The sequence below is a fragment of the Phlebotomus papatasi genome, chromosome 1 (genome assembly GCF_024763615.1).
Source record: "Phlebotomus papatasi isolate M1 chromosome 1, Ppap_2.1, whole genome shotgun sequence".
In the NCBI taxonomy this organism is placed as follows: domain Eukaryota; kingdom Metazoa; phylum Arthropoda; class Insecta; order Diptera; family Psychodidae; genus Phlebotomus; species Phlebotomus papatasi.
This window is the reverse complement of record NC_077222.1, coordinates 96857699-96882569: the sequence shown is the minus strand read 5'-3', so window position 1 is coordinate 96882569 and position 24871 is coordinate 96857699. Positions and strand designations below refer to the sequence as shown.

Genomic DNA, 24871 nt, shown 5'->3' with positions numbered 1-24871 from the left:
GCAATTAAACACTTTAGAAATTAAAAAAAAAGAAGATTTCGTTAAAGATTTTTAAACAAATTAACGAATTTGAGTAATTTAATATTGAGCGTCGACCGTTTTCATATGCTAGATTTCAAGGTTAAAATTTCAGTCTAATTTTTCTATTCTTCTTTATGTTTTTATTAATTTTAAGGAAGGTCCCAACCAAGGACCGAAACGTCAGACAATAAAAACGGAAAGATGTTAGCTAGAGCATTAGTTCCTCAGAGGAGTTAGTAGATTATTGTAAAATAATCGTATTTAGATTTTTTCAAAATAATTTAGGCCTGAAAATTAGCATATCATTAGTATTTTGAGAATTAAAATAAGTTCTAAAGCAATATAATGAACTTTTAACATTGAAATTCAATCCAACACTTTACCATTTGCATATAAAATTATCCAAATCAAGTAATTTTATGATGAATTTGACTAATGATTCTAAATTTTACGTAATGAATTTTAAAGATTATTATTAAGATTAGATTACAAGAAGACCGGAAACTTTCCATATCATTCATTAAAGTGAGTTGACTTCGATACTCCAAGTACGTTCGGATTCGCTCATTCTGTGACCTTTTCCGAAGCCTTTCAAGGCTTTTCTCGCTACATCTCTTTTTTAGAGATGATGCTCCTTTGTTTCTCCATGCATTTATACTACCTAGTCATCACAAAAGCTAAAACTTCACGAAATTTCGAGAAAAAAACATTTGACCAAAATAAGGAGTATCTCTTACTGGTGAATCAATAGTGAATCTCTTAGAAAATTTCCCATTTTTCACACAAAAAACGTGATTCACAAGGCAAATCTCACTTCAGATCAAATCAACAAGTCACTATAAATGTGAATCAACACAATATTCAACGAATATTTAATAATATCACTTAAAAACAGCGAAGAAACATTGTTAGTACTTCATCATTGCTAAATAAGACTGAAGTAAAGACGAAGTTCTGTCATATTTCTCGTAAGCAATTGCTCATACTGTATTTTCAACAAAGCAATTTTAACTCAAATCATATTCAAAATTTAACGTATTTAGTGTTAAAATCTTCTAAAAAGAACAAATATTTAGATAGAATTCATTATTCATCAAATATTGGAATAAAAATCCATAATTTTAATCAATTTATTTATATTGTCCAATTTTATCCTCAAAGTGTCCAAATTTAGAAACTGTCCAAAATTATGAGCCCTTACCCGAATGCTCCCGCGTCTCAACATACCCAGTTGTTTAAAAATCTCGTTAACTACTTCCTGCAATCTCCTTCGGAAACGTCTTCTCGAACGAACTCCTTTATATGAACCGTTGACGGTGAAAATAGCCGAGAAATTGGTGACAACAATGGTGGCTTTCCTGTCGCTTATTCGAGAAAATCTACTGACTTTGTGCGATTTTCTCATTTTGCCCGATTTTTTTCGCTCCCGAAAAAGTGCATAATCCCGGCATCCCGTGTACTATTTATTCAGAATAAATAACTCTCTTCTTTTATTGAAATAATAGATCAAGTAAAAAGTCTTAAGCCCTTTTAAGCTTATTTTTAAAGATGAAATTGACATAGTTAGGATTATCCTAATTAGATCAAATGTGCACCGATTCGTTTGTTAACTTTCATGAAGATATTTTCATAATTCCACGATTGAAAAAGTTGTGGTCCTTTTTAGTACTCTGATTCAAACATTTTTTTTTTTGACAAATTAGGCAGAGAAAAATGTCATTTGCTGACTAATTCTGCCCTAGTCTGCCCTAAATTGATAATAAAGGCAAATTTTGAATAGATAAAGCGTCATTATCCTTTAACTCAAAATAGGAAATTATTAATTTTAACACTTAATATTTCTTTTATTTTAAATAATTAACCTCAGAATAATCCCGCTGAATTGAAGGGATTGCAACCCTTTTTTAGCAACCCTAAATTCAACTTTAACTCATGGGAGACATACTCATTTAAAACAATTAAAACAGACTCATATGCAAATACGATATCCATGACTGAACTGCCCAACTCTCCCTTATACAATTTTCAAGAGGATCAATCGATAATTTACAATATATCAGCCGTTATCACATATTAGGAAAAATATATCCAAAGCCATAACAATCCAATTGAATTCCTTTCGGTTTGGTTGAAAATCTCCGATGAATTCCTTATCATTGGGAACATAATATGTAAATTTCTCTTTATGTTTGTAAAGCGCCCAGATTTCATGGAAATAAATCAACCTCTTCACATAATTCTGCCGCCAAGACTTTCTGTCCCTTAACTTTCAGCTTTCACCTCCATTGATACCAACAAAAAAAAGAATTGTCGGCGTACTTTGCAGGTGGAAATCAGGACAATTTTTTGATCTGAAATATTCTGCATAGTGAATAAATATTGCTCCGTGAAAAAAAATATATATAAACTTGCTACATTTTATCAATCTCTTGAGAAATGTGACTTCGAATATCAGCAGATGAATATTCTATTGAAAATTCCTCTGGAGAAATATTTTTTCTTATAATTTTCACGAGAAAAAGTTGGTGGAGGAATAAAAAAAAGAAAAGGAGAGAGAGGTTTTTGAGGGTTGGGTGTTTTTGCATTCTTCCAATTTCTGGGGTGTGTACATCTTGTGAGGTGCAAAAGATGTCTTTTTAGAATTCTTTTAGGACTTGATTTATCTATGCGGCATTTTCAAATACAAACTAAAAGTTTTGTACTGGGAAAACCGTACATCTCCAAAGGAATGACAAAAAACACCATTGTCATGGGCAAAAGGGGCGCTCATCAGTCGCGTAAAATGCTTTTCGTTGTTGGTAGTGCTGTTAAAAGAGCTTTATTGGGTGAGTCAGATGTATCCATCTGTTTACTGTTGTGCCCAACTCCCCATGGGAGATTCTTCATTCTCAGACATATCTGTACTATGGGAGAATTTGTGGTGATCGTGAAAATGGACAACAGCGGCAGTGCTTGAAATTTTAATGGAAATAAAACAAAGGTCAACAAAAACAATTACATCCGTGGTCCCTTTTATTCTCGCTCCAACAACGACAATTTACTTGCTGAATAATTGCCAACACCGGGGGTATATGGCTAAAAGATGAAGACAACCCATGGAATCGTAAAAATCCAACACACTAATTAAATTTTGGTTAAGCAGTTTTCGATGTAGCAAACAATAACCATATCAACAAACACGGGAGTTAAATAGAATTTTCCTTCCTTTTGAAAACGCCCCAGACAACAATGAACGTATAAGCAGCTAAAGCTTCCTCCTCCACCTTCATCACCTCTGAGGTCCTCCTCTGCCACGTGAATTCATGCAGAACACTAAGCACAGTGACACCAACCCACTATGCAACCGCCAAGTCATACACTCAGCGAGATTAATGCTTTCATTATTGAATTAAATGAGCATACAACTGTCTCTTGTTTCGCCTTCCCCGACAAACTTTCCATCGTTACATGCTGCACAGCATATTTTGCGGTCTCGATCTTATCACTCTGTGTCCTCTTTTCGCCCACCAAATGCTCAATCACCCTACCCCCTTTTGGTTCCATCTCTCACTCAAGACATTTCTAAAGGTTTCCGCAGAAAGTTATGGCGGTAAGCAAATAAAAGCTCCACGAAGTTCATCATTTCAGCACCTGGGATTGGTTGGCAGCATCTCTGAATAGACTTTTAGTAGGTGTTCCGAACAAGTTTTACATACATTCATAAAGTGTAAATGGTGGCTGAACATATGACTGAAGAGCTTTTATTGTGCTCCATCCGGACTAAATTATATCTTGCTTGGTTTTGAAATGGTTTAAGTATAAAGGATAAAATTTCATTAGAATTCTCCTTATGATACTTTAGTAGTTTTTCTCTCTAAACTCGATTATGGACTGCATTGGCATTCAAATATATACGTTTGGAGCAACTTTTATACACCCAGTCCCGGGATTTTGCACATTTTCGGAACCGAAAAAACGCGCGAAATGGCACTAAGGTAAATATCCTAATTCAAAACCATTTCCAGACGCTTTAACTTTGACAGAAGATTTAAAACATTAAGTTCATATTTTTTCTGAAGAGAATTACATAAATTTGCTCCTTGATTCTTCTAGAATGTTACTGTTTAGTGAAAATTCTTTAAATATAATATGATAACTTCTTAAATACAAGAAAAACACACAAGTGCAAAATGCTTCTATTGGAAACATATTAATCCAAATGGAGAGAACGAAATTTTCTAATTGGGGACAAACAGTGTAAGTGAAACCGCGACAAAATGCTTCCAAAACCTTGTTGAGTTACTCCTGAGTGCAGGATTTGTTCTTATTCCTTGTCTTTTCTCCTTTCCCATCTAAAACAATAAGAAAATCTCTCCAAAAAAATCAAATTTCAGGGGTCTCCTATTGAAGCATTCACAGACACTTAAAAAAACCTTTTTGAATAACCGCGCATAAAACCCATTATGCGCGGTGTTCAGACCAGAGATTTAACTTACTCACAAAAGCATCGACTTTCAAAACAAAAAACGGTTAGAGGAATTTTCCAAAATCTCAAAATTGTCCCAAAAACGTTATCTGTTAGGAAACTGAAGTGCTTAGGGGGAGGTGAGGTTACTTTGAGGTGAAGCTAGATTGATATACGATTCTTTTCGGATATTTCTGATCACAATTGTTTTGTTCATCTAAATTGCATTACGTTAAAGCCCAGTTTCCTTTAGAAATATGTGAAAAAGTCGTCTATCAAAACAGCTTCGCAGCTCAAAGTAATCCCATATCCACCTAAGCCATAATGGATAAAACTTTAAATCTATAGATATAAAATACGGTTGAATCTGAAAGACTTAGGAATAAATCGAGTTGTGGAATCTAAAATCTAGACTCTGAATTTATTTAAAAAATGATTTAACGATTTTACATCTAAAGATTTCCTTGGGTTTCATACTAATGGTGTAACTTCATTGACAAAGGTCACCGATTTTGAAGCATCAAGCAGGATCACTGAATTTTGAGAATAAGGATTAATTTTACTACTAAGTTATACAAATCAAAATATGAAATTGGGAATTAATTACTCTTACTCTTCTAAATCAAAATGTCTTCAATAACATCGTCTTTGGTCCTTGGCGAAATTAGAAAAGTGAAGTCCTGTTATCAAACTGAAATTTATGTAAACATCATAATCATCTGATGAAGCAGCTTCTGATAAAGAGATCTAGCTGTGTTATCGTAAAAAATTCTAGTTATACTTGTTATAAATTAAAGAATTAAATGTTGTTCAGACTATAAACTTATAGTTCCAACTTCATATTTATGTCAGAAACAATTGCATTCCTAATGACCCAGGAACTTGTCTATCTTAAACTTGACAAGAATTTAGGAAAAATGGGTAAATTTATCACTGTAATTTGTTTATTTTTAAGCTTTGCTCTACAACCTACTATAACTGGCTAGAACCTAGCCCTAATAGTACTTGAGATGGTTCTAAGCTTCAAATTATCTCTCTGGGAAATTTAGCTGGATACGAAGAAGTGTATCGGCTAGTTGCCTTAAAAGAGTATTCCTTCTCAGTCCTTATAATCTAATGAAATTCCGACTTGTAGGCACGGTAGGTTACATTCGTGAAAAACAGCGTTCTCCATTCGAACTTTACGAGCAATTTTCTACATCGCTTGTATGAACTGCATCGCAGTATTGTAAGATGCAGGGTATTGTAAGATTTACTTTTACCTGAACTAAAAGCGTTCACACTTTTTACGTAACAGAAAGCATTTACGGTACTGCAAACCGTTAACTTAACATGCTAAACTTAAGCAATTCGAACCCTTATACTCCTTAGAGATCAGAATGACTCAGTTAACAGCCCACGCTTGTAGATCCTCCACCATTTCAGGAAGATGTTCGGATTCGATTTCAAGGCGTTCCAAGGCAAGACTCTGAATTTGATTCACCCACCTTGTCCTAGGTCTGCCTTAAGATTTACGCCTCCTCACAATGGCTTGCATAGCTTTTCTGGGGAATCTTTTTCTATTCATGTGCTGATTATGCTCATACTATCGAAGTTGGGATCTCTCAACAGCTCCTTAGCTCCTCAGGAACGACCACGTTCATCACACGATCACGACGAGTGACTCCCTTAACCTGAATGACCAAGCGACCTGATTCCCTTAACCACTCGAGAATATCTAACTTGTAAATTTTGCAATAAAGGATTGGTAAAGGAAATTTACGCATATGACTTATGATCGATGATCCTACTATGCCCTAAAAGTGTCAGTTTAAGATAAATCTTTCCTGCCAAATTTTATATGCTAAATATTCTCGAGAACCAGCTTGAGTGTAATTGGGCCCTTATACTAAATGAAAATAATGAAACTAACACAACTTTTTGAAGAGTGATAAAATTAGGATCGTGAGTAGTAGAGTAATGGCTTCTGGTCATAATTCCGAAATTTAAAATCTATAAATCATAAAAGTGTGTTAGCTACTCCAACGAATGCATCCGCTCTTCCTAGAGGCAAAAAGATTTTTTTTGTGTTTCAGGAATTTATTCCACAAATTATCTCCCGTATAGCATCACCGGTTTTAGGAATTTTCAATTTTACCATTCGGTATTTCGACTTTTAGAATTTTATCTTTGGGAATTTCAGTTTAGAATATTTTGACTGTTAGTTTAGTGAAGATGACTATTCAAAACTCTCATGATAAGTCAAAAGACAGTAGTCCTAGTTGGGTTTATAAATGAATGCTTACTTAAAATGCCAGATAATAAGCTGAAGATGCTGAACCATATAAAACCATTAAACATTAAACTCAGATCTTATGCAATAGTATACTAAATATTGATTTTGAGCTAAAGGAGCCAAATGAATTGCCTTAAGTATCGAAATATTCAAAATGGAATTTTTCAACTGACGTCAAAATTTAAAGGTTTGAAAATATTCATGGATTTCTCTAGTAAGAAATTTTCCGGCAAAAATGGCTCGAAAATGTTGGAGGGAGAGCTCGTTGTGTGAAATTGTACGTCTGAATTTGAATGTTTTTCTTGACTGAGACAATGTCGTAAATAATTCTATGGAAAATCCCCAACAATGCGCTAAGTCGCTACACTTTTCTTACATCATTGCAAAATATTTTTCGCCATTCCCAGAGTTCCACCACTCAAGCTTTTTCCGAATTATATGGAAATTCTTTTCCTCCCATGGATTTGAATGTTGGAAAGCAATGAATGCAAAATTGGTTTTTCACTTGCAGACGGTGAAAATGTATTATGTTCTTGGGGATGTAAAAGAAAATGTGTATCTGTAAACAGTTGTGCCGAGAGGATTATTAGAGGTGAAGACAGTCACACTTTATTCTTGGGCTTTAGGTTTTGCGTGTTCTGATATTCAGGATCACAAATGGTGTCTCCACAAGAGGCAAATGTGAGACATCTTGAGTTTTTCAATAACTTTTTTTTTTTCTTCCAAGGGAAGTTAAGGATAGTGATCACGCTTTTATCGTGTGGAAATACGAATATACAATGGGAAAACTACTAAGGGATTCGTATATTTGTGTCGGCTTTTTGGCCATGGGAGGTGAAATGGATTGAAGAGAAAACTCAAATGTATGCCTGTCACGAATCCAATTTGTCTTGTATAGAGGAGAAGATTCAGTCGAAATTTAACCGTGGAATACATTCAATTAACTGGTGCTGGAGAATTAAAGCTTCCAAATGTAAATGTTGATATTTGTCTTCGGATACTGCTTTTTTCAATCAACGCGCCCCACAATTTTCCTCTATTCCAATGGAAGCACAGTGGCACAATATTCAACATTTTTTTCCAGGTTCTCCGCCTCAGCCCACTAGCTGAATATCTATTTGGTAGATAAGTTTGGAGAAGAACTCTACGGAATTGTTTTTTTTTCGCTACTGCCAGAGAGAGAGTGGCAGTGCGAAAAACCAATAAGCCACAATTGAAGTCAATTTACATAAACCCTCGTCGTTTTGTTTGCACTTTCGTGGCTCAATATATGCTTGGACCGTCAGTTTGATGGCCAGGTTTTTCGACATTTTCCACACCATCTCAATTTGTGAGGATAAACAGTGCAAAAAAACAGGAAGGCAAATGATCCACAACTGAATAGTGCTAGCTTGTCAGTTTGGTTTTGAATTTAAATTCGTGTTTAGAATTATACTTGTAATTGGGTTCGGCACAATTCTATCATGGAAACAATAGAGGAGGAAAATGGCTTGCAACATGTGTTTCAGACTAGGGGATTAGCCTTGAAGGTCTCAAAATTCTAGATTACAGCAATTTGGGTTATTTTTCAAAATCCAGTTGTAAACCTATTTCCAATGAATTGTATGCGTTTGCAAAAATCCTGGCTGTTATAAACGTCACTATTCAAATTCGTTCCTGGGCCGCTTCTAAGCCGAATTGGAATCGGAACTAAATCGGTGTTCCTGGACAGTCCTCGGGGACTGCCTAATCCTTTCATGACAAGGCTAAAAATAGAATGTCTACATTTTTCCCACTTGCCATTGATGTGGCCCGTTTTTGGACAAGGCATGCTTAATTTTTAAGCCTAGCACGTAGGCTCGATCGTAGGCTGTCTTGAAATCGATGCAGAGATAGTGAAGTGCTTGATCATGCTCTTTCATCTTCTCCATGGATAACCGAATGGAAAATACCTGGTCTGTTTTTGATTTGCCTGAAATGAAACTACATTGGTATTGCCAAGGGCATGACATTTCCTATGTTTCCCACATGTTTCTAACGTGCCGAAAAAACTTTTAGGTTTATTAGCTGTTTTTTGTCAGTGAAGAATGAATTATCAGAAAATATAAATACAAAATGAAAGCCAATTTAATATTCAACAGGCAACCGAAAACTACAAACTGGCAACCTACATAGTTTTGGAGATATATTGTGAAATGTGTACGAAAACATGGATAAATTTACTCTAAAACCGGTCGGATTTTTCAGAGCTAATGTCACCCCCTTTGGTATTGCCCAGTAAAGGTCTGAGCAAATGCGATCAAGCAGAATAGAGAAGTATCTTATAGGCGATAGTCAACAACGTAATACCCCAATAGTGTTTACAACTTGTAATATTTCCTTGCTTATGTAGGGAAGAGTCAGTACTTTTTCGCCAGTAAGCACTTTTTCTACACCTACAAATAAAATCACTTTTTAACTTTTTTTTTACTGAGCTCATGGAACTACCAAATGAGTATTATTTCGTGACCTCTGGTCCAACGGATCAGCAAACCATATCAGGTTCTTTGCCGAATAAATTATTTGGAAATTGTTAAAAGAATTTCTCGACAAGGTGAACAATTACCAAAAAATATGGAGTTTTTAAGAAGCTTGTCAACGCTGAGAAATTATCTTGCATTACAGTAGAATTCCTCAAATTTGAACTCCTCAAATTTGAACGACAGTTGAGTTCAAAATGTAAAATTTGAGGTTACGTGAAGAAAGTTTTGCGTGGAGTGCCATTTTTCTCTGGTATTTCCTCAATATTATCGTAACTTCCGCACCAAATTTCATTTATTTCACAATAAATTACATTGATATATTCTCTAAAGTTGTTTATCTTAATTTACGAAAAGTGGATTTCACATGAATTCCGTTACGTTTTTGAAAATATCGTTCAAATTTGAGGAGTGAGAAATGTCATCTATACCCCCCAAATGTTCAAATTTGAGGAACTCTACTGTATTTTGTGTTTTTGTTGTAGAGTAGGGTAAAGGCTCATAATTTCGTCCAGTCTGCTTATAAGCATCGATGTTTCAAGTTTGAAGTGCCATATTTTCAATACTAATTGACTTTTTTTGTTACTCTATTTTCAGAACGGTTGTTTAGAAACTTGGCAAGCTATTTATCATCTTATTTTTACTAAAATTATTTTTAATACGTTTAAAAATGAATTGATATGTAGAGGTGAATTTGACTCTTATTTTGGACAACTTGTTTATTAATTTGTCCAACTTGGCTGTAAATTTGGACAGCTAATCCGCCTCAACAGGATTCCCATTGTTCTTCATTTCATGAACCAATCTTACCAAGTCCTCTTCCTGTTCATGTAAGGGAACCGTAGAATGTCACAAGAAGCTCGGAAACTTTCCATATCATTCATTAAAGTGAGTTGACTTCGGTACTCCAAGTACGTGCGGATTCGCTCATTCTCTGGCCTTTCCGGTAGCCTTTCAAGGCTTTTCTCGCTACATCTCTTTCGTAGAGATGATGCTCCTTTGTTTCTCCAGACATTTGTCCAACCTAGTCATCACAAAAGCTAAAACTTCATGAAATTTTATGAATAAGGATTATCACCTCACTGGTGAATGTCTTAAAAAATTTCCCATTTTTCACATGGAAAATTTAATTCACAAGGCAAATCTCACTTCAGGTCAAAGGTACAAATCACCACTAACGTGAATTAACACAATATTCAATGAATATTCAATAATATCACTCAAGAAAAGCGAGGAAACATTGTTAGTCCTTCATCACAGCTAAATAAGACTAAAGTAAACACGAAGTTCATCTGTCATATTTCTCGTAAGCAATTGCTCACACTGAATTTTCAACAAAGCAATTTCAACTCAAATCATATTCAAAATTTAACGTATTTAGTGTCAAAATCTTCCAAAAAGAACAAATATTTAGATAGAATTCATTATTCATCAAATATTGAAATAAAAATCCATCATTTTAATCAATTTAATTTTAGTGTCCAATTTTACCCTCAAAGTGTCCAAATTTAGAAACTGTCCAAAATTATGAGCCTTTCCCCTACAGTACTTGCTCAACATACAAAGTTCATAATTCTAAAATTTTATGTTTTTGAAAGCGCGCTACCTTTGAACGGCTCAAGTTTCTAACAAATCATTTTTTATGTTTTTAATTATGTTAACCCATTATAGTATTTTATTTTAATAGTTAGTGCAACGCTTCAAATTTCCAGAGAAGAGCCATAGGTCAAATCCATTAGGAAGATAGAAAAAATGGATTGTCGGACTAGCTCCTAAAATGTTCTAAAATTGTAGTGGAGTCAGTTGATTAAAAGCATACATAATGGACTTTTTGCGAAACTTTTAGTGCAAACGTAAATAATTTTAGGATTTATAAAAAAAATATTGTGGCACAATTTCATTATGTAAATAGCCTATGGGTAAATCTGCACATTAAATTCCATATTTTCCGCATTATTGACCTTCTCGCCATAATGGAGATTTGTAATTAATTTACTCAACGTCCTATTCATTATGTTCATGCCATTATCTGACACGACAAACGCCTAATTTTGCGCGTAAACAAAGCGTCTATTTATAGGTTTATTAAGTTTTTAATTATCAAAAATAATTTTATAGTCCAGTCTGACTCCCCGCACATTCTCTGCACGTCATTTAGTGTCTCTTTATGTTGCGATAATTGCATAATAAATTGAAATTATGGAATCGACAAATGCGTCCATAAAATTCAATAACAAACCATAATTTATCTATATTGTATTTTGTGTGATACTTCAACTGAGAGCATCTGCCATTCCTTCAATTTTATGATGACTTTTTATGTACAATTATTTCTTCGTGATATTTCTCCCATCCTGTTGGACTCTGCGAGGCGTATATTTTGAGAATTAAAGACTTTGCCCTCACATTCAGAAAGACTTATCAATCAATTTCTCTGCACTTGCCATATTTAGCCAGGGTCATTTTTCTTCAACTCAAATCTCTTGCAAATTTTCAGCTTCGGGCCAAAGAACACGAAGAAAGCAACAATAGGATAAGTTGAGAATCAACATTCACGACGTACTAAGCAGCTTATCTTTTGCTAACAAAATGAAAAAAAAAACCAACTAATGGAAAAAGAAGTGAAAATAGTCTCTAGTGCAGGAACGATGGAAAAATGTGAGAACATTGAGCTATCAAAGCGAGGGTTTTGAAGTTGAAAAAAAAATATATATGGGAAAGTATCTATCGATTTCTCAATATACGATAAAACCATTGGTAGATTAAAGCTTGGAATCAGAAGTTCATGTATTCCTATGGACAATCCTATGGACAGCTAGTACTTAAAATGAGAAAAACGTAACGACAATAATACTTTAGAACGTTTAGAACAGCGTTATTTGTGGTTGGAATATCCTGAAAGGCAAAACGGGCAAAACAGATAAAATATAGATTAAAAAGACAATTTTCTAAACCTAAAAGCAAATTGAAAGGTAAGGGTAAGTGCATCTACTTAACTTTACTATAACTACCAATCATTATTACTAATTTTGTTATTCTTTAAAATTGTCTTTCTGAAGCACAATGTGAAATTTTGTCCACAATTCATGCCATTCCCCTACTTAAGCTGCAAATTCAATTAACCCATTCCTTACCATGGTATTATACATCATACGCAAATTGAGTAATTTTTGATGATTTATTTCTGGGCAATTTTTATCCGAATTGCTGTCGGGAATGGATTTTTAGTAACGTTAGTTCTTCAATTACTTGAGAAAAATAGTCCGACAGAGAGAAAATACATTTTGTTGTTCTTTTCTTGTTTCGCCGAAGGTCATGCAAAATTTTTGCTCAAAATGGCGGACGGAAAATACGACATCTCGTCGAATTTGTTAAAATTGGCGTCTTTCCTGATTTTAATTCTAGTTCCCAATTGGTGTTCTTGGATCAGGGGCATGACGTTTCCTATGTTTCCCATATGTTTCAAGCGTGCCGAAAAAACTTTTGAGTTTATTAGCTATTTTCTGACATTGTAGAATGAATTAGGAAATAATACAAATACAAAATAGAAGCCAATTTACTAATGAATAGGCAACCGAAAACCCCAAATTGGCAACCTACATAGTTTTGGAGATATCTCGTGAAATGTGTCCGAAAACAGGAAAAAATTTACACTAAAACTGGTCGCATTTTTGAGAGCTAATGTCATCCCCCTGTCTTGGATAGTTACTCTATCTAAACCAATAGAGTTTGTAATGAATTAATGCACGGAATTTAAATTCAGTGACCGTTGATACGTGTGTTCGAAAGAGGCTCCCCGCGCTCCCATATGAGATATTTTTTTTTTCTTTTCAAAAAATTCATCTATTAATCTGTATGGAACTAATCCCAAAATATGAACATTCTATCTCAAGTATTTCTGGTACATTGACTGAATGGGTTAAAAATATTATTATGGATTATTATTAATGGATTTTAAATCTGTCATATTTCATCACATTTACCGAATGAAACTTTTCAAATGGTACATTACGCTAGGTCTAAATTGACGCTGACAATAATTCTAAAATGCCCCAGAAATTCTCTGAAATTTGGTCGATTTGGTCGATTTGTTTGCGTTTGTTGAAGATTTGGATGGTATTAGTCGATATATAGGTCAGAATATGGGAAAACGTAGAGGCGAAAGTTAAATGGAATCTATAAATGGGGGTGTTTGAAATATTAAACGCCTAGCAATGGATTGTACAATGCTTTTGTTCTTTTAATTGCAGGACGGTGGACGTGGTCATTTGGAGGGTCTTGCATCGGTTTATTGTGAAATTCTGATGGCTCCATTTGGGGACGTTTTAAGTGCTTTAGAGAATGAGCGATTAGCGGCATGGTCCGAAATTAGTCCGCACCATAGAGGTGTCGGTGCAAACCGAGGCCACCGGGGGAGTTCCAGCCAAGGTGGCCTCCCCAATAGCCATAGTCAACCAATTTATGTGCCAGGGAAATATTCAGTGAGTATTCACAGTAAATTAGGGATTAGCCACGATTATAACTCACTAGTTGGTCTTTCAATATATTTTCCCTGTCCTCACGTAGAATTAGTTAGTTTAGCAACTTTTAGATGGTTGGATTACGGTGTTGAGATTCTGTAGAAGATTAGAACATAGTGCTATGCCAGACATTACTATATCTTCCACTAACCCTTAAGACACACATAATGGTGCTGGACTTTGTCACATGTTACGAGTTTCCATTTTGTCTCTTGCTCAGCATGTTGATACAGGAGTATGTCGTTATGGTGATTGAGTCTCTTCGCTTTTAGGCACAAATTTCCGCCCCTACCATATGCCCCCAACTCCCCCATTTACTAATTCTTCTTAAGAAAAAGAACACATACTAAAGTCTATTTGCACTGGATTAATCTGGGATTTGTAATATAAATCGTTGAGGGAGAAATTGGTAAATTCCAACTAACCTTTCCACACGAACTAAAATAATTTGGCTCGAGGGTGGTAAACATTTCAGTGAATAATTTGGAAAATTGCCAAGTTTCTCTTCCTGAACTTTTATGTTCAATGTTGTTTTTTGGCAAAATTTCCAAATTTGCACAAATATGGAAAATTTACTGACACTACTATCCTTTTGAAATATTTAACTGGTTTTCCAATAAATTGAAATTTACTCATTTGGAGAATGTAAGTTCTGCCGGATGTAAGTGCACAATGGAAAGGTAACAATAGGGATTTTGGAAAATAGAAATAATTTATAGAGGTTAATAGAATAAGGCAAAAAACAAATGGTCAGTAAAAAGTCTAAAGTGGTCAGCAGAAAATCAAATTTGATCAGCAAATAATTCGAAATAATCAGCAAAAATTTTCAATTTTGTCAGTAAAAAGTAAAATTTTGTCAGTAAAAAGGTAAATTTGGTCTGTAGAAAGTTAAATTTGGTCAGTGAAAACTTCGAATTGATCAGTAAATATATCCGAGTTGATCAGCAAAAAATTAAAAATGAGCAGCAAAAAAAATTTCAAAAAAAAGCAGTAAAAAATTAAAAATGAGCAGTAAAAAATAAAAAGTGGTCTGAAAAAAATTAAAAATGATCAGTAGAAATATTCGTATTTTTACTGATCATGTTTTATTTTTCACTGATCACTTTTTACTTTTTACTGATCATGTTTAATTTTTTGCTGACCACATTTCATTTTTTACTGACCGCGTTTAATAAAGTACTGTTCTTTTTTAATTTTTTACTGATCTTTTTAAACTTTTTCTGCCCTTTTTTTATTTTTTACTGACCATTTTTTTATTTTTTACTGATCATTTCGAATTTTTTGCTGACCATATTTGACTTTTTAATGCTCGTTTATTCAATGCCATAGAATAATATCAATACCTTTTGGTACAGTAAAATAATGTTGATTTCAGTAAAATAAAATAAAATAAAAATTTGTTCAGTAAAAACAAAAATAGATTGTAATATTGCAAAGATGAAATCTTTCGAAAAAAATTATAAGAAGTGTGGGAATTGGATGAAAAATAGTAGTCCAGTTTGAAATAAAATTATTCACATTCGATTGTTCATAGGAAGCAGACGTTGAAGTTACATTCTTTTCAATTAAATCTTTTATTAAATAAAAGGAAGAGTCTTTTCCCTCAATATCCTCCTTTTTGAATCTTACATGGGGGCTCGTCCGGGATGGGGATAGAATATTGCTGGGAAAAATAAAAAAGACGTGGAATTTTGAGGAGGCCGATAAAAAAAATGAGTGGAGAAAAACGATGAAAAATTAATGAAAAGACGTGATATGAAGTAGAAGACGTAAAAAGAACAATTATAGGTGAAAAGACGGTGCAAAAGCACAAGAAGTGAGAACGAAGAGTTACAAGAAGACGAAAGACCATAACTGCAGAAGAGCTACGAAGACGAAAGACGGTATCTACTGAAGAGGTATAAGAAGACGAAGGATAGTAACTGCTGAAGAGTTACAAGAAGACGAAAGACCGTAACTGCGGAAGAGTTACGAAGACGAAAGACGGCAACTGCTGAAGAGTTACAAGAAGATGAAATACGGTAACTGCTAAAGAGTTGTAAGAAGACGAAAGACGGTATCTGCTGAAGAGGTACAAGAAGACGAAGGATAGTAACGGCAAAAGAGTTACAAGAACACGAAAGACGATAACTGTATAACGAATGACGAAAGATGAGAAGCTTTAAGGAATTGGTTACTTGCCTTACCAAGTGTGGACTTGTGAAAGAATGTGAGAAGAGAAATTTGCCTTGCAATGGGAAGAAAAAGGATCTTGCACGACGAATTGTGCAATACGACGAATTATTGGACTTTTTGACGAAGAAAGGACTTATCAATCAATGCGTGAAGAGAAGTTTGTCTTGTGATGGAAATGAAGAAGAGCTTGCACTGCGCATTGTGCAACATGATGAAGCTTTAATTGATTTCCAGAAGAGTGAACTAAAGATCAATGAAGAAAAGGGTGTCTCAATGATTCTTCAAGTGTTGGTACAGGACAAACATGAAGATGAAACTCCAAATATGGAAAATACGAAGGAAGAAATCTTTGATGATGACAATTGGATTATGCAGATTCGATGTGAGGAATATGTGAATGATAAGGAGAAATTGGTTGATGAAGCTGAAGCTAAAGATGTCTACGACGAGTATGAAGATGAAACTAATAAGACGGAAATGAAGATACAGCTAAAGACGAAACAGCGAAAGAATGGAGAAACTTTGAATATTTCAAGAAGGAAGGACACAAGACAAGCAATCTACCGAAAGGACACAAGGTCGTTAAACATTACCAAAATGGACAGAAGACGAAAGAAGAAGTGGGGAGTGATCTTTTCATGCTTGGGAATTGCTGTAACACCATGCAACGCTGGAGACTCGATGATTTCTCTTGATGATGATAAAAGTTTAATGAGGATTGACTTAATGAAATACTGGCAAGGAAGTTGTCCAGGGGGAAACTTGATGTCAGGAAGGGCCGTGTGGGAATTGGATGAAAAATAGTAGTCCAGTTTGAAATAAAATTATTCACATTCGATTGTTCATAGGAAGCAGACGTTGAAGTTACATTCTTTTCAATTAAATCTTTTATTAAATAAAAGGAAGAGTCTTTTCCCTCAATATCCTCCTTTTTGAATCTTACAGAAGTTTAAATAAATTACTTGGTTATTGAAAATTACCAAGAAATTATTATTTGATTAAAATAAATAAAACAGTAATCAAGTCTTTACGAAAAATGTTTGTGAAAAAAGTACAAACTTTTACGAACATGTTTGTGGGTTATACGATTCACGAGCATTTCGTAACTCACCCATAGGAATTCACAAACATATTTACTAACATTTTTACAAAATATTTTTTTCTGTGTAGAGTCGTCCGAAGGTAGCGCTCTTTCCCCTAAATTTCGAAATTATGAATTGGCTTTTAGTAATAATTGCTGATCTTGTCAAATAAGAATTTTTTGTCAATATACTACTAATTTGTATTTAATTTGAAATTTAATGCTAGTCCAATGCCTCAAATTGCCAGAAGACCTTTAGGTAAAATTCATAAGGAACATAGATAAAAATAAGTTGTCTGAAGCTTGAGTCGTCCGAAGGTAGCGCGCTGTCCCCTACTAATGAAAAAGTAAAATTAATTATTTTACGCTAATTTGGAAATCGGAGCTCTCATTCGTTGTTATAAAGTGTGATTTCAATAATCAAAATACCTCAAAAATCGTATAGGACAGAATGAATTTCAGTTAAAAACCTGAAACTATAAAAACTACGGACTTAAAAAAAATTGTGATTAATCCCTAAAAGCGTTGTATTTTTGGAGTGGCACTGTGATTTTCCTTTTTTCTATTTAAAATCTTGCAATGCCCTAGACACACTTACGACTTAAGCCGACAGACGGCTTAGTGGAAAATGATTGAAATGTAGTTTAATCGTTATTTCGAATATAATTACCAGGGGCCCATCAAGTCTAACAAAAAGGGAAGCTATTTTTCACTTTTCCTTGTAAAAATCTTCCAGATATTGCACCGCGACTTAAACAAGTTTGCTCGTAGTTCTTTTATTATTTCGGCAAACATTATGAAGTATGAATTTTTAGATAGCTTTCAATGCACGATTTCGAAATTTATCAGACAGATAAGTCAATTCTCTTTAGGAAAAAACTTGCCAATAGTCTTCAGTGCCTCTATGCAAAAATGTATTGAAAAATGAAATGTCGAGAGGCCCCTGATAATTACGTTAAGTCGTCTCTCGGCAAATCCTCAAGTCTGTCAAATACCTAAGAGGTGTGGTCTATATTTTTAGGAATCTATATTTTTTCTATAGAAAACTGTGCGCTCTTTCGATTTTATTTTAGTTTTTTTTTAAATATTCTTAACGTATTAAAGTATATTATAATCATTATATTCTTATTTTATTTAATTCTTTTATATTTAAGTTTAGTTGGGTATAATTTTCTAAAGGGGGAGCGTCCTAAAATTTCTTATAGGCGGGGCTTTTTTAAGAGGTCAAATAATCATTCAATATTACACTCAAAGTTATACATTTTGGAACATTATATTTATAATATTCAAAATCTGGAAATAAAATTGGAAAATGCTTGGATTCATTGCATGTTTGTTATATTTCTCATTCTAACATAGTTTTAAAGTTCTGAAAATGCCTAAACATTAATTGCTTTAATTAATCTAGCTTTTTGAATTAGGCTTTTCTAATTTTTATGATTAAAAATAATATTTAAACTTTAATATTTATCGCTAATGAATCAATCATATTTTAATATTCTCTTTTCATTTTAATACTAACCAATTTATAAAAACTTTCAACTTAATAAATTCAAATGGAAAAACTTCAAGCCTGTATATTTAGCATTAAAGGGTTGAATTTACAAGAAAGTTCTTGGGGCTAATAAATATGGGTTGCCTTCAATTCTTTTCCCTGTAGTCCTAATACTACTTCTCAGGTCCCGATAGAACCCATCAAGTAAAACAAGCTTTTTGCCTGATCATTTCCAGCAAAATCTCACCTATATTTCTTTTCTGTTTAAACGTGGGAAAACAGTCGATGTTATGCAAATGTTGTGTATAGCACTGCAAACCCAATAACACGGGAAGGATAGGCAAGTGGGGAAAGGGGAAAGAAAAGAATAATGTTGAATATGTTAAGGTGCGGGTGCAAAAAAAAGAGTGTAGTCCAACTCCTTTCAAACCTTTTCGTTCCGGTTTCTTTCTGCTGACACTCTGTATCTCAAGAAAAGTCTTCAAATGCGAAACACATTAATCTCTATAGCCAAGTAAACTAGTTCTTTTTTTTTTCTTCTTCTTCCTCTATCCCTGGCACCACCATTCACAGCCGTCAAGCTGTCTATCCGATAAGGAAGAGGATGAAATTTACGGTTTCGGATATGGTGTCTTCGCCCCAAGGGTAGCTCGAGGTGCACTGCAGTCGACGATCAATTCGCAACAGCATCCATCTCACACCAATAGCCAGCATCCCCAGTACCAGCAATCACAGAATTCATCCATTCAGCCAGCCATACAGCAGAGGTAATTCCCAAATGTTTTCCTATATCCCAATAATCCAGTAGTTTGTCTGGTACCCCTGTGCACCAAGATGGGTTTTTTCCCAGGGTTGGGAACCCATTCTGGCTTCCCGAGTGGTAGTCTGTCTCTTTTTTTTTTTGTAGCAATTTTCTGGACCTTAATTATTGTACTTCATTGAGATAACTGAGATTGTCACTGGTCTTGTTTATGCTACCCATTAAGGAGCATGATAATAAATTTTGCCATTCTTTCAGCTGCCTGAGTCCACGATCGGCGTATTTTTATGAATTCCCTCCCACAGGTACGTCTTGTTTAAATCATGAGTGAATCAATTATTTCAAAATTATGTATTAGACCCCTCTTATACTTCCAACTGCTTGGTCCATCAAATGGATGACGATGCACTTTGACAATTATTCTCCATTTCCTGTTCTCCGCATTTTCTGTCCAAAAGATTTAAGAAAAAAAAAATAGAAAAAAAATCCCATTAAGAAATGTCTCATTCATCTTCAACTTGATTTCAGAAGGACGCGAAACAACGAAGAAGCGCTTGACCCTGGCACGATTGCTCAAAGGCCTAAAAACTGTAAATAGGAGAGATAGGACCAATAATCAAAATACCGGCACAACTCAATTAATCGTAAGTCTCTTAATTTTTGTGCAAAAAATAATCCCCAGAAAATGTTGAAAATGCATGACATAGATTTTTTGTATTGCTAAATTATTCAAAATCAAATTAATAACGGAAAGCATCAGCAGAATTCAACTTCCTTTACCATCCTAATTGAATTTTAGATGAAGAACAAGAGAGAATGAGGAAGATTGTATTTTTAATCCAGATTTGTGTCGGCATGGAGATTAAGTTTTATTATACGAAGTACTGGGCGTGCATGCCTATGGAATAACACAGGAGAACAATTTGTGTCTCTTTATTTAATTTGTGCTTCCCCCCCTACCTCCTCCTATCTCATGTTCTTCTGCTAAAGCCTTGAAAAGCTGGGCAAGGAGGTACTCTGAATGGAGAAAGCTTTCATCCCTTATTTTATGAGTTCAAAAATTTTACAACACCTAAATTTTGTGATGAGCTTTCATCCGCGACGAATTTTCACCCAGATGATCTCGTAAAATTCAACTCTGGAAGAAACAGACGGGACTCTTAAAGGTATAGGTTGTGGTCAGTACTTATGGCTGTCTCGCGAGAATTCCTCATTTTTATTATAAATTATTTCAAAGAGCCACTAAAATTGAAGTGGTCACTGTAATAATACAATAGGGTAACTGCACCAAATTTCGGCATAGTTGCATGCAAGCACCAAAGTCTTAGGTTTGAAATGTATTGTAAATTAATTTTTTGTTACTTCTTTTTAAAGAGAGTAATTTGAAAGCTTGTAGATAGTTTATCGTCCTCGTTTTTTCTCCAAAATCATTCTTAATACATTTCAATGTGATTAAAAATATAGACTATTAATGGGTAATATTTCGGCCACCTTAATTCTCATTGTACGTTGCCATTCCGGAATTATTTTAAAGTCTCTTTTATATTATCTCATTCGTCGAAGCGACATTTTTTGTTCTTTTTCCATTGTATAACCCTTTAAGAACGATTTGGTCACCTTTGACCCAAAAATTAAATTTTTCTTACGGCCTCCTAAAGCTGTATTTTGCTCTAAAATGTTAAAAAAAAAATATTTTTTCTGACCCTCGATTTTTGACCTTCTCGTCCTTAAAGGAATAACCTCTAGGGTATGCAAAAACTAAAAATTCATGGATATTTCAGGAATAAAAGGAGTGGCCGAAATTATAAACTAGCCGAAATTTGGTACAGTTTAAATCATAAAAACTACATATGAAGTTATATTTATCTCAATTTACTCTCGTAGGATTCTCAAAGACAATTTAGAACCGTATTTTCATTACTCCTTGTCCGATATATCCTTATCAAGTTTTTATTTGTACTGAAATTTTTATTTTAAGGTTAGCCTTAAATTTTTAAATTTTTGGTTCTAAAGTGACAAACAGGTAAATATTAATGAGTCCGCCACTCACGCTACCCTTTGGGTACCGATCAGTGCGATATTGATGACTAATCGGCATTCGGCATGATCTCCAGATCTGTCACTCTCAGTTCCCCCACTCTGGCTATACTCATTCACCCTCTATGAAATACTGCAATACATATCTTTCCAAAATGAAACTACTTATAAAAGAAATAATCTTTAGATTAAAATTAGTGATATTCGAATATGGCCATTAGTGTAAACTTTTTGAATAATTTTTACAATTCATTTTAATTCAATTTATTTGTCTTCAATTACGCTTGGTTGCGGCTGTCGACCGACTTATCACGGCCAATCTCATCAAGTCTGGCCTGTACTTGAAATTGCTAATTCGAAGTCCTGGTCTGTAGTCTCTTAAATCGGTTACAATAAATTTAAATGTGTAAGATTGAAATTCTGATAGTTCTGATACACACAGTACCGCTTTATGTCAAGGTAGACCAGCCTCGAATTGTGGATCTGAGCACTGAATGTGTATATACATTCGACTGAACTCTGCGTCGAATTTCGTTTTTGTACCAACCCCTTCTTTTATACGACTACGTACGGACCGGTGTAGTGCAGTGGCTGATGAGAACGGATTGAGACCTTTTTAGCTTCTTTCAATTTTCATTCGCTACAACAAACGTTTCGTGAATACGATTTTTGTTCTGTGTCTATCCTCTCCATGGTGTTGAGTAAAGTAGTGGTGCAAGTCAAGTATAACGATATATGTACAGTGAGTGTCAATAGTTTGTTGCCTAATGGATGTTTGAGAAATCAAGTGAAAAAAATGATAGAAAAAAATACTTTTCCAAATTTTTCTTTTTGCAGATGAGTTCCTTGTAATCCGTAGATATTATTTATAGTTTTCAAAAAAAAATAATTAATTTTATTTCATATCAAAAATAATTGTTTTCCAAAAGTTGGTCATTTTTGAAAAATCAAAAGTTTGTTGCCTCATTAAAAAAACTAATTCAAAATGGTGAAAACGTGCAACCAACTTTATGTAAACCGGTTACATTTTGAGCTTATGTCATTTGATAGGCAAATGGTGGATTTGTACATTTTTAAGGCTGTCAATGTTAAATATATAGGTGTAAGAGTGATGATAACGGGGCAATCATCTTCCAGATGGACCCCTAAATAAAAAAAAAAGAGTGATGATAAACAACAAGAAATAATCAGTTTTTTGATAATTCATAATTTAGGTTATAATGGCAAATTACAAAAAGTTGAAAGGTGGGATATTGTCCAGAGATACTGCTGGAAGGAATCGGCGTCGCTTAATTGCCAAATTTTATGGAAATTCATGAAAAGTTATACATAAAATGGTCAAATATTATAGTTATGAGGCACGAGTACATCTGAAAAACGCTACTGGTAGACCCAGGGTTTCGACTCAGAAAGTCGATAACCACATTCTAGATATCTCTGATAGTAACCCCATGATGTTTGCTTCAAAAATTCAAAGTCGGCTGGTTACAGAAGGCATACAGGCTTCAAATACTTCGAAAATCAAACTCAAAATGAAAGAAAATATAAGAATAGGTATTTGGCTCGCAAGATTTCATTGGTAAGCAAAACCAAACTGCGTAAGAGGTTGTATTTTTACGTTTTTAGCATGCTCCAAGTGAATTTACAACCTTTTAACCAGATTGGTTTTGTTTACCAATGGAAACCTGCAAACCAAGTAATTATTCTTACCACTTTCATTAAATTGCGGTTGGTTTTGAAGCCTGTATGCCTTCTGTAACCAGCCGACTCTGAATTTTTGAAGCAAACATCATGGAGTTACTATCAGAGATACCTAGAATGCGGTTATCGACTTTCTGAGTCGAAACCCTGGGTCTACCAGTAGCGTTTTTCAGATGTACTCGTGCCTCATAACTATAATATTTGAACATTTTATGTATAACTTTTCATGAATTTCCATAAAATTTGGCAATTAAGCGACGCCGATTCCTTCCAGCAGTATCTCTGGACAATATCCCACCTTTCAACTTTTTGTAATTTGCCATTATAACCTAAATTATGAATTATCAAAAAACTGATTATTTCTTGTTATTTATCATCACTCTTACACCTATATATTTAACATTGACAGCCTTAAAAATGTACAAATCCACCATTTGCCTATCAAATGACATAAGCTCAAAATGTAACCGGTTTACATAAAGTTGGTTGCACGTTTTCACCATTTTGAATTAGTTTTTTTAATGAGGCAACAAACTTTTGATTTTTCAAAAATGACCAACTTTTTGAAAACAATTATTTTTGATATGAAATAAAATTAATTTTTTTTTTTTGAAAACTATAAATAATATCTACGGATTACAAGGAACTCATCTGCAAAAAGAAAAATTTGGAAAAGTATTTTTTTTCTATCATTTTTTTCACTTGATTTCTCAAACATCCATTAGGCAACAAACTATTGACACTCACTGTATATATGAATACCTTACGTGCTTCTTCCTTAATTATTCTATATGTAAATTTCATTTGAAAATATCAATTTTTTGTTTAAAAAATGTGACCAAAATTCTTCAACACGTTTTGTAGGCCTGATAAAGGAAATAAAGCAAAAAAACGTCTCAATCCGTTCTTACCAGTCACTCTCTGTTTTTAGACGATTCATTGTCAATGGATTGACATTACTTTTCCATTCATTATCTAGACGATTTTGAGACCAATATGACAGTTGAAATATCTGCAGCTACCTAGGCTCGAACCCGAGACTTTGCAGTTATAGAAATAGTATTCTATCCACTGTAATCCACTAAGGCCCCCGGCAAATGTACTAAAAGCACTTGTTAGCAAATAAATGCAATACAATATTATCTTTAGGTAACGCGTGAAGCCTTATCATAAAACGAAAAAAAAGTAGGGTAAGTGTGCCAAATTTCGGCATAGTTGCATGCAAGCGCCAAAGTCTCAAATTTGAAATGTAATATTTTTAATACAAATTGATTTTTTTGTTCCTTTTTCTTAAGGAGAGTTGTTTGGAAACTTGTTAACAATTTATCGTCTTTATTTTTTCTAAAAATCATTCTAAGTAGATTTTAAAATGAATAAAAATATAAACATGGCTTTGGTCCCCTATTTCGGCCACCTTCATTCTCATAATTCCGTGCTCTTAGGGATTTCTTCCAATGTCTGTTTCGCGTCATCTCGTTTGCCGAAATTACATTTTCTGCTTTTTTTGCACTGTATAATCTCTAGAGTATATAAAAACTAAAATTTCATGGAAATTCGAGGAAGGAAAAAGGTGGCCGGAATTGCAAGCTGGTCGGAATTTGGCACACTTACCCTATATAACAACAATTTGAAATTTAAAATTTAAAAGATCTTAAATAATCGTAATTACCGTATCGATAAAAAATACTTTTGGGTATAGGCCACATTTCATAAAATAGGCATAGTCAATAATAGTAATTAATAATAGTATCAATAATAGTAATTTCCCAGAATTAAACAAAATTAAAAACTCTCCTAAGTTTATTAAAAATAGCCTTATTATTATTACCGTAAGTGCAGGTGACTTTGACACCCTCCTGTTCGT

General features: G+C 34.0%; 1 protein-coding gene across 3 annotated transcripts in view; it reads left to right on the top strand.

The window, feature by feature from the left end:
* The window catches only part of LOC129809922 (uncharacterized), a 184716-nt gene that overhangs the window by 93058 nt on the left and 66787 nt on the right, over positions 1-24871 (top strand). Inside the window, exons 3-6 of one of the 3 annotated variants that reach the window (XM_055860068.1) lie at positions 13489-13719; positions 19083-19276; positions 19528-19574; positions 19801-19913. In XM_055860068.1, coding sequence (XP_055716043.1) covers positions 13489-13719; positions 19083-19276; positions 19528-19574; positions 19801-19913 — 585 coding nt within the window. Of the gene's footprint in view, positions 1-13488; positions 13720-19082; positions 19277-19527; positions 19575-19797; positions 19914-24871 lie in introns of all 3 variants that reach the window. The other 2 variants (XM_055860067.1, XM_055860069.1) reach the window with 2 other exon arrangements.